At 41.0% G+C, this 10,792-nt stretch overlaps 2 protein-coding genes across 2 annotated transcripts in view; both read right to left on the reverse strand.

Moving 5' to 3' along the window:
- The window catches only part of LOC120555726 (enhancer of mRNA-decapping protein 3-like), a 28,025-nt gene extending 27,552 nt beyond the window's left edge, over positions 1–473 (reverse strand). The window contains exon 1 of the mRNA XM_039794725.1: positions 396–473. The gene's annotated coding sequence lies outside the window, so the exon portion shown is untranslated. The remainder of the gene's footprint in view (positions 1–395) is intronic.
- A 202-nt stretch (positions 474–675) lies between these two features.
- On the reverse strand, positions 676–5,014 carry LOC120556304 (cytochrome P450 1A1). The gene is made up of 7 exons (XM_039795791.1): positions 4,893–5,014; positions 3,594–4,472; positions 2,872–2,998; positions 2,695–2,784; positions 2,334–2,457; positions 2,089–2,175; positions 676–1,818 (listed from the first exon to the last, which is right to left on the reverse strand). The coding sequence occupies exons 2-7, from the start codon at positions 4,431–4,433 to the stop codon at positions 1,521–1,523; spliced, it is 1,566 nt and encodes a 521-aa protein (XP_039651725.1). The 5' UTR covers positions 4,434–4,472; positions 4,893–5,014; the 3' UTR covers positions 676–1,520.
- Positions 5,015–10,792: the final 5,778 nt, after the last annotated feature.

The following is a 10,792-nucleotide window of genomic DNA, read 5'->3' on the forward strand; positions in this document are numbered from 1 at the left end:
CATCTTAGTGATTTGGGATGCTGCGTATTAAAAACTAGTCCTAATTAAGCTCTTCGTTTGTGTCAAGCTTACACGTTACCGAGCTTTGTGCAAATGAGCTATAACGTTACCGCTATTAAAAAGGTTTTTCGCGTGAACCTCCGAGGTAGAGTTAACTTTTAAAAACTTAGGGGGTAACCTAAAATAGCGTTCATATGAGAGCAGTATTCAGAGAAATATATGGAAAAATCACCAGTAAGCTGAGCTGGCTAGCTGGACAGCTAACATTAGCTTCGCTTCTGTCCGCACTGTTTGCTTTTTATCTAAGCGGACTGCTATAAACTTGTGGCGAGTGCTTACTTTTTAAAATAGGCTACTTAACCAGAGTGTATTCAGTCGATAACGGATATATGTACCTTGTCGATAAATCTGTAGCGAAGTGCCGAAGAAAGCCACAGATCCAGCTGTTGGTTGTGCCGTTTTCCGGGTTGATAAGTAACGTCACTTCCTTTATCTTCCACGTGGTTTTGTTGTGATTTTATCTCGTAAAAGTTTAAATCCGTTCACGCCAGAGCTCACAATTTGGTATATTCTGACATGGTTTTAACACATATATATAGGCTAAGTGGCTCATTTATGTGATTGTGTGTGGGTGAATTAGTTTTCTTTCAAATCAAGAAAACAATAGGAACAAGATCATCATTAAAACACGTTTTATTTGTGTTGCTGATTAAATGATGCTCCATCACATACCTTTACATGTTATACAATTATTGATACATTAAATACAAAATTGTATAATAATATATATTCCAAAAATCACTGGAACTCTTTTGGTGTCCTGATATTTCATATAGATGCAGAGCAAAACTACTGTATTTCACCTCAACCAATACAAATGATAAAGGCACATAAAAAAATTACTTTAAAAAAATACAAAGAATTTGATTTACACACAATATCACATTTTGGGATACAAATATAGCTTCAGTGTCTTGCATCCACATCGTAATGGAATCAAAATAATTATTAGCTTATTGTAAAAGGTATCATAAGGTCATTTCTGTCCTGTTCAGAAGAAAACAATTTAGATTGCAGTGGCCTAAATAGTAATGCCTATCCAGTAAAACATACTGTGTGTCCCAAAGATGAACAAGGCAACTTAGTCTCCGAGTGCTTTCCAACTTCTCAATGGGAGCAGTTTAGTTTACAACACAGGAGAACCAGGTAGGCTATCTCCTTTACTTCACTAAGAAGCACCAACCATGTGCAGGAATATCTCTTAGACAACCAAAAACATGACAGAGATATGTTCACACAAACCTAGACATTGCTGACAATCTGCAACAAGCACATTTCACTTATTTGCTTCAATGCCATAAGCTCTGTAGATCAAATTTGGCACCCAGTGCCTTACATTCTGAGAAAGATGCTTCTTGCACTGACTGTTATTATGAAGGTGACCATTACAGTGTTAGAGTCAACGTATACCACATATTGTCATACATACATGCATACATACATGTACATTATAAATAGCTTCACTGCCCATCCCTCACTCGCATTGTGGCTCTCAGGTGGCAGCGCTTGTGCTTCATTGTGAGACCGTATTCTGGGGTCATGTCCAGCGGCTCTCCAGGCATTGTGTGGAAGTGCAGCTTCTGGACAATGATTGCTAAGAAGAGGTAGACTTCATTTCGTGCAATGACCTCGCCGATGCAGCGCCGCTTTCCCATGCCAAAAATCATCACCTTCTCCCCCTCCACCTTGTTGACCTCAGTGCCATCAGCGACCAGGAAGCGGTCTGGGTTGAAAGAAGACGGCTCTTTCCAGAGCTCACTGAAAAGTGCAGAGGACGAAGAAATAAGATAAGCTGCACAAATAACCATGTCAATAAAAATAAAAAATGAAAAAAAAGTTTATGATCAATTCGAGGACTGCTGCTTTTGTCTTCCTTTACAACTACCAATGGGGTGCCCTTGAGCAAGGCCTTCCTGTGCTTTAACAGCTCTCTTTTCTGGGAGTACTGGGCAGCTCGTCAGTGTAAATGCCAAGTCAGTAAGCTTCAACTGTTACAATAAAGACAAACAAATAACAAAAAGAACTTACGGATCATGGTTGATCTGCCACTGATTGATGAAGACACAGGTGTCTTTGGGAATGAAGTAGCCATTCAGAGATGTGTCTTTTGTCGTGCTGAAAAAGAAGGACAGTGTTTATCCATCGTGCATTTACAGGTTTATATCACCCACATTTGTGCAGCTGGGATAGCTATGTCTTTGTTCTATGTTCCTATGCTGTGCTCTGTGAGAATGTACACGTCATTAACACATCTAAAAAGGGATTAACCTCACCAGTGGGGGATAGTGAAGGGTAGGAATGAAGAATGGCGAAACAGCTCAAAGATGAAGGCCTCGAGAAGCGGTAAGTTGGGTTTATCGGAGAGAAGAGGAGTGCGATCCAGACCCACTTTGTCCTCTGAAAAAAAGAAATAATTTACTATTACTTCAAGATGAGGATTGAGGTTGCCTTTTACAGTCCTGTTCCACGTTTTAACTTGATTAAATAATCACAATGAAACATTAGGCTTTGAGAGCAGCAAAATGTGCCTGCCTGCATTACTTTTTTTATTGTTACTCAATGCTAAAATGAAAACTGTCCTGTGATATGAATGGAATAACCAATGAATATCTAGTCTATAACAGCTGTACTTACTCATTTCTTGATAAAGCCTTTCCTGTATCTCTGGGTACGCCACCAAGTACATCACTGACCAAGACAGGCCAGTGGAGATGGTGTCAAAACCTAGAAGAGAAACACAACTTCTGTAAAGACACTTCTGTCTGTTATTTATTCACAAAACAGTCACTTCTGATCAGAAATTCAACCTACCAGCTCCAAACAGGTCGTTGACGATTCCTACAATCTTCTCATCTGACACATGGACATTTGAGTTCTCATCCAGCTTCCTGTCCTCACAGTGATCAATGAGGGAGTCGGTGATGTCACGAATGTTGTCCTGAAAGAAGACGAACGGACGATCTCAATAAATCTTCCATACACAGTGATTAAAAGGGGAAACAAAATCTCTTTTTCATTAACCCTTGTAATGTGTTAGAAAGCTGTACACATTTTTTTTGTGTTAGTGGGTCAAATTTGACCCGTGATTTCACTCAGCCCAAAATAATCAATAAAAAATGATTATCATCCAATATTTTTTTTCACCTCATTGTTAACTTATTATATATTCATTTATATGTAAACACTCTTTTAAATTTTTTTTGGCCCTGTTGGTCTTTGATCAAGAAGCAACAGCCCCATGTAAGCACCCAGGTGTGTTTTGTCATCTCCATCTAACAAACACCCTTCCATGTTTTGTTGTGTTAGAATAGCCATGTCTGAGGATATCATCATGAAGCCTTGTTCCAATAAAAAAAAGTAAATGGTAGTGTGGTATATGAGGGACTACAAGTTTAAAGTCTGTATAAAGCTCAAATTACTCACATACAAAGTAGTTTTTACACATCTGAACTTGAAAACGGGTCAAAACTGTGGAAGAACAACCCCCTAACCCTAAATACATTATCCATGACATGATTTAGTGTGTGGCGTACCTTGTCATAGGTGGCATAGTGCTCGCCCACGATCCTCTGCACAAACTCGTTGAAGCGGGCATTGATGCTCAAGAACTTCTTCATCGTTGGGCTGGGCAGGATCTGAAGGAAAGGGATGAAGTCTGCAGGGTTACCGCTTCCCGCTACCTGGCCGAACTCATCGCTGAGGTTAACAAGGCTCAACAGCTCCTGGTCATTGTGGCCGTAGCGTCGGCCGAAGCACATTCCACAGATCACATTGGCAACGGAGACAACGATGTGGCGGAAGGGGTCAAAGCTGCCGTCAGCCTTCATGACGGTGTTGAGCTGTTTGATCAGCTCCTCTCCCTCTTTGCAGATGTGCTCCTCCAGCATGCAGGAGTACTCTGGGGTGGTGCCGTCCAGGCTGGAGAAGGAGCGCAGGGCGCTGTAGGCCAGCTTCCTGCGGGTACGCCAGACGCCGGCCTGGTCTGTGCTGAAGGCCAGACTCTTGCCATCATTGATGAACCTGAAGGTGTACAGGTCGGGTCTGCCCGCAAACTCCTCTCCTTGCTTGACGAGAGCCTGCCGAACTGTTTCACTGCCGCTCAGCACAACCACAGGACGCATGCCAATCTGGATCTGGAAGATGTGGCCGTAGCGCTTGCTCATGGCAGTGAGACTCAGGTAAGGTCTGCTGCCCATCTCCAGCACGTTGCCAATGATAGGCAGGGGCTTTGGTCCAGGCAGCCGCCGGAGCCCCTCAGGAATCTCAGTGCGGAAAAACTTCAGGGTCAGGTATACCAGACACACCGTTATCATAGCAACCAAACTCTCAGATACCGACACCGCTCCAATGAATGGTAGTATCATTAGCACCATGATGACAACTACTTTTTTTGTGTGTGGCTTCTGCACAACCTGGAAATTAAATAGGAGGGGCATTAGAGTGGTGAAGGCAGGGAGGAGGACAAATGTTGTGCAACATGTTGACTTCATGCACCATAAACTTTAAAGTAACTGAAGACTGTCGCACCGTGTATGTTTGTTATTAATTGGCTCCATAGGTTCACATGCTGCACAAAATCACATCTTACATGGCTATGCGAATTAGGGGGGGCTATCTAAAGTCTCACAGAACTCATAAAAAAGCCCATAAGTAGGCTACAACACAATGATTAAAAACGAATTAGCATATTAAAGGTTGCAACTGCAAAGAAAACTCCTAATTATTAACAGCTGCATGCAAAATAATGTCCATTGGGCACTCTGCTCTCATCTCTGAACACTGCCTGTTCAGTTAGAAATCAATCTGTCTTCATACACATGTATTAAACTTACCTTAGTGGAATGGTAATAGAGTAGCAATGTTGTAATCCCTGTACTTTTCAAGATAGTGCAAATTTCGTTTAGTAGAGACAATGTCCAAGTTTACTCTCTCCCAAAACAGAGATAGGCTCTAGCTTTATAGTGTGCTCCACAGCTTCATTGGCTGCTGTTCATGACGTATCTCCTCTCTCTCTCTCTCTCTCTCTCTCTCTCTCTCCCTCTCTCCTTCTCTGTCTCTCATGAATGAAGTTTAGTACGGAGAAAAGGTGTGTGTGTGTGTGTGTGTGTGTGTGTGTGTGTGTGTGTGTGTGTGTGTGTGTGTCAGTCTGTGTGCGCTCCTGCGTGCGTGCCTGCGTGCGCCTGCCTGTGCGAGACCAAAATTAGTTTGAAACTACATATCACTGAATGAAATGCATATTTCACAGTTGTTGAACGAAAGTTTTTTAGGCGTGCAGGACTCTATAGCCCAAATGCGTGTGATGTTTTATAGTGTTTGGACAGATAAGACGTAGGCCTACAATAATAGCCATCACAGGTAAGTATCATTTCCACCCCTATAAAACTGTTTCCAATCTCTGATAGCATTGTTCACTTGCATACATGCAACTACTGTTCTGCAGGTTGTTTTCAACACATCAGTGTTTGGGCTATAAGTCTACAATGGCCGCATTTAATAAAAGAAATGCACTACCTATGTAAAATATTCTTGCTTTGACCTCGGCTAATGTTGAGTTCACTGATGCATTTTTCATCTAACTTTCCTGTGATCAAATAATTTAATCCACTCGGCTATGATATCTCATAAAGGCTGAATGAATTAAGGCGGTGGCAGGTTGGGTGCATCTCACGAACCCCCTGTGGATCACGCTATCGCTCCGTTGAGCCTTTGATGAGGTGACATTGCTTCCATTGAATTTCTGCCTTTTGAAGTCTGTCCTGTAGTCTTACTAATTAAGATTTGGGTGTGAGAATAGGAGTTTATGCCAACTTCCACAGCAACCACCCAGGCGGCTTTCAGCTTTCCTGATAGGCTACACAACGGTGAAATGCCATGTCGTGCTTGTACCTGTTAGTTCTCCGCTGGAGTTAAAGATTGACCAGTTGCGTGAGAGCGCAGTGTTCAATCCCTCACCTCCCCTTTGAAGAGGATGCGGGGGAGGGGAGGGGGCAGCACTGCTGGAGTGCAAGGGTAGATGAGTTCAGTACCATTTGTCCCCTTTTCAACCTTTTATACCCAGAGAGCTTTTTCTAAGTAGGCATTTACAGCACCACTTCACATCCAAAGATCCGTTTCTCTGTGCCTTTTTGTGGGGGATCAAAAAAGCACAATAGCCTTTATCTGAAAAATAACTTCATTTGATAGATGAACTGAGAAATGAGAATTATAAGCCTTACTAATTCGTTTAAACCTTTAAACTGTTACATGTCACAACTGGGATTTGCGCAGTCCAACCGCTGTCGTGTGGCCACTCAAGTCTGTCTGGAATTGTGTATCAGGTGTTAAACTCCAATCTGTGACATGTTAAAGTTTGTGACTTTCGGCGATGGAGGAAAGGCTGGTGGAAAGGCGAACAAATGTATACCCCAAACTGACACTCAGTTTCTGCTATCACGACTATCAAATTGTGCGACTGTCTAAATAACTTGGTGATAATATGACCATGATGGAAGTAGGATTCTTTTTGCCTCTTTCGAGCTTCTCTATTCTAGCCTACTTTGTTTACATTCACAGGTGGAATGTAACTAAGTACATTTACTCAAGTACTGTACTTAAGTACAAATTTGAGGTACTTTTTGTCCTTTACTTGAGTCTTTTCATGCCACGTTCTACTTCTACTCCGCTACATTTCAGAGAGAAATATTGTCCTTTTTACTCCACTACATTCATCTGACTTCTTTAGTTAGGCTACTAGTTACTTTACAAATTAAGATTTTTGATTTAAAAAAAAATATATACCCAACAATACATAAGCATACAAGTCCATCTGAAATGATTAGTCGATTAAACACTGAGTTGATTGACAGAACTGTTTGGATCGTTTCCAGTTTCTATAATGTGAGAATTTTTCTGCATTGATTTTCTTTTTTTTAATGCTTTAAGTACATTTTCCTGATAGTGCTTACATACTTTTACTTAAGTAACATTTTCAATGCAGGACTTTTACAGAGTAGTTTTACCATGTGGTGTTAGTAGGCTACTTTTACTTAAGTAAAGGATCTGAATACTTCTTCCACCACTGCCCTACCTATAGCAGCTTTTACACAAACTCAATTTTAATGGTAAATCCTATCACCAATAACACATTTTTTTAAATGGATTTTCATTTATTTATTTTTTCATTGACTGCAATGTTTTCCTTTTATTTATTTATGTATCATTTTTGTCAGTGGAATGATGTATGGTTTGCTCAGTTACGATACTTACTTTGTTATATGGCTGTTTTTTTTTTCCAGTCTCAGTCATCCTAATTTAGGTCAAAATAAGTTGATTTTCACAAATCATTTGTTACTTGCATTGGTTAAGTTATCATGGAACGTTACCTGTGAGAAATCATATTATTAAAGATTCTGAATCTAAACTGTCAGAGCTTTATGTTTTTGTTTCACTGAATGTGGACATACAATTCAGACATTTTATTCAGCCTCTCGTGGATTCTGAGATTTGGATCAGCCAATATAACAATGGATGAAGGACTAAATAACATTATCACGTAGGCTGTCACGTCACTTCTCTTAAAAAAAGCTTCAAGAAAAAAAAACCCACACACACTACCATGCAACATCTTTTAAAGGGAATCTATATAAGATATGACACACGAAGAACATATTTCTTTAACAATGTGAATGCTCATTTTTTAGCAAAACTCACAAAACATGACTCCAACATGATCCGAAGGCCCATGAAAGCAGAGCGTGCTTTTTAATTAAGGTGGTGTGTGATGTAGTGAAAGCTTCAACCCTTTTTCTTTTATTTGAAATAGCCTACTATAATTTAAAGGCCAATTTCAATTTGGGGATTTAAATCCTTGTTTGCCTTCGCAGAATTATGTATTGCAATTATACAAATGGAATAGGATTATCCCTTGAAATTATATAGTCCTACATTGATAAAAAATAAAATAAAATATTGCCTCACAGCGCTCTGTCGTACGTGCTCTGTCTGCCAGGAGTGGACTTATATTGTAATTTAAGTAGAAGAGCCTGATTTATTATTTCCCATTCCCTTTCAATTTTTAAAGATCAAGTGACGAACAGTCATGGGGTTAGCTATTTATTTATTTAGCAATAAAGCCCTTTAGGGTTAAAAAAAATTATAAAAAAGAATAAAAAAAAAGACTGTTGGCATTATGGGTTACTATTAATGTTGTTAGACGCATGTAACCGCTGTGTATTTGAACTCATGCTAGAAGTTACTTGTTTGTGTTACATACATTTCAGCAAAAAAAAAAAAAAGTTTGGTCGGCGCTTATCCTCCCGGGCTGTGTGTTGACTCTCCGGGGACTCTTGCCGTGCGCCGCGGAACTGCGCCTCTGGTGCTGCAGGTTGCGTGAGAAGCGGAGCTGGCGTCCAGAGGGGAGGGTCTCGCTCTTCTGGACAATCCTAAATCTGCTTGGTCAAGTCACGCGAAGGCAGCAGCCTCTGGAAAAGACACAAGGGTCTTAAACTGGCAGAACAAAGAGCGCAGGACGCGAGACTCTCTGTTTTGCCCTGCTTGGGCACGAAGGTGCACATATTTGCGCGCTATAGCTTCTGTAATTGCGAGGATCTTGGGGCTTTGGAGTCATGCAATCTGCCACTCAGGCTTCACTCATTTCAGTCATGCAACACGGTAGGGCCGGACTGAGCAGCCACAGACATGCAGGCGAGAACCCACCAAACGACAAAACAAGTTATGGAAAATAGAACTTTATTAAAACAATAATGTAGTTTTTTTTGAATATTTTTAGAACCCCTTAATCTCTTAATCCAGTTGTTTAATATCTGCTTTCCACCAGACACAATGCATCAAAAAGTCATATTATAGCTGCAACAACATGCCAGACTGCCTGCTAAGAAAAAGCCTAAAAATTAGGCTGTGTGCTGTCTGTGTGGTTCTCATGGACCCAATGCTGGTCCTATATGGAATGCCTTTGGTGACATCCTGTTGCTCTTGTGGGTCAGTAGGTAAAGAGAAACCCATGTTTCAGCAGCGTTAAAAGTGTTCCAAATATAAACCCATGAATGGAGAATTACAGACTCATTTTAGTACAGTGCACTGGGCTTTATACATTTGAAATCAAGAGCAACGTCTCCAAATAAACTCCAGTGATTGTACAGTATTCAGCTATCGAAGGGATTCTGATCCACACAGTGGAGTGTGATTGTGCTCCTCAGGGACGAAATTGAACCTGATTAAAGATGAACGCGACTGTGGTTGTGGAGCCTGAGGTGAGAGCCCGGCTGCATTCTCAGCGGGAACTCAGGCTGCAGGAGCGTGTGTCAGATCACAACAGGTGAGCGGCTGGAAACAAAGCAAACTGTAAATGTCACACAGGAGGGCTGACAGCTGTACTTTGCCTTTTAAAATTCACACATTTGAGGCATTTGGCACTCGGTGCTCTCATCAGCCGAGCTTCAATTTCTACAGCTCGGATGTGAGTCAGTGGTGAGATTCTGTGTCGAGCTACTTTATTAAGTTCTTAAAAAGATTAAAGAGATTACAGGCTACTACATAGGAAGTGAAGAGTAGTGCTACTGTGTAGAGTTGACCACAGCCAAAGCAGCGCGATGGGTCGTGTCAGGATGCACAGGATGAGCTGGAATGCAGAGCTGGACGCCGGCCTAGAGGTCTGTGGTGTTAGTTTGCTCTGTGTTCATTTCAAAGAACTGGGGATGAAAAAAAAAAAAAAAAAAAAAACTGAAACAGGAAAAATGTTTTGCCCTCAGTCATATACCTCTTAAAGAATTCTTGGAAATAAAAGCAGGTGTAATGACTGTGAAGGTTGTTAGTTTCACCTCACGCAAAGGCTGTCACGCACACACACCTTCAGAGCAGGTGTGTACCTGATTACACCGTGTGAGTGTCTTAGCTTACCGCCTCTGTCAGGAGGTTGTTGTTGGTTTTCAATCATGAGCTGACTGAATGCTCCTCTACAGGTTGTCATAAAGCTATAAAACCTCTTCAAAAATATGTAGATAAAAATAAATTCAAGGCGGCCAAGCCAGACCAATATTTTCCAGCATCATTTGCCAGAGTTCCTTCGTTATTGTTTATACATATACAAATATTTGTGCTTTTGTAAATAAAACATCAAACATAAATAACTTTTAAGATAAACATGTACTCCTAAACCTGCTCAACATACCCCCTTCTATAATAAAGTCATCTGACCATGTTACCACATCGTCCCTGACAAAAAAACCAATTCATTCCTTTCTGTGTGGTGGTGGGGTTCTTGAATAATACTTCACACAACACTTCTTTGACTAGGATCCGAACCTTTTCTCATGCTCTGACAAACAGCTGCCCTGCTGAAACGTTCCCAAACACTACGCTGCAATGTTGATCTCATCCGGCACTGCTGTACGGATGAGCTGGGAACTTCAAGGAAGTAGGAAAACAAAATAGGAATTTCCCTTTTAGTGATCTGTCAAGTATCACATTAAATTCTCCGGTCAACAACTAGGCCTCTTTCGCAAATTACACGCACACATTTGCAGGTATCCCAGCTGTACTGGCTTTATTTCATATTTGAACAACAAAAGCAATGAGCTACGTTACTTGTTACTTTACTTTGTTAGTCGGCACAGCGCCGTCAAAGGTGCCTTTCAACAATTTCAAACCATCAGCACCCACATCTCGCATTTTTTTTAATCTTTAGCATGTGTAGAAACAGAAAACGACACATTCACACACCCTTTAACTCCAAACA

The sequence above is a fragment of the Perca fluviatilis genome, chromosome 3 (assembly GCF_010015445.1).
Source record: "Perca fluviatilis chromosome 3, GENO_Pfluv_1.0, whole genome shotgun sequence".
NCBI classification, from domain to species: domain Eukaryota; kingdom Metazoa; phylum Chordata; class Actinopteri; order Perciformes; family Percidae; genus Perca; species Perca fluviatilis.

Excerpts from the sequence above, each read along its gene's own strand:
- LOC120556304 (XM_039795791.1), bottom strand. The coding sequence starts at position 4,433 with ATGGTGCTAATGATACTACCATTCATTGGAGCGGTGTCGGTATCTGAG. Across the intron at positions 2,785-2,871 it reads CAACGACCTGTTTGGAGCTG|GTTTTGACACCATCTCCACT; the intron begins GTAGGTTGAATT and ends TTTCTCTTCTAG. Across the intron at positions 2,176-2,333 it reads CCCTTCACTATCCCCCACTG|CACGACAAAAGACACATCTC; the intron begins GTGAGGTTAATC and ends CTTCTTTTTCAG.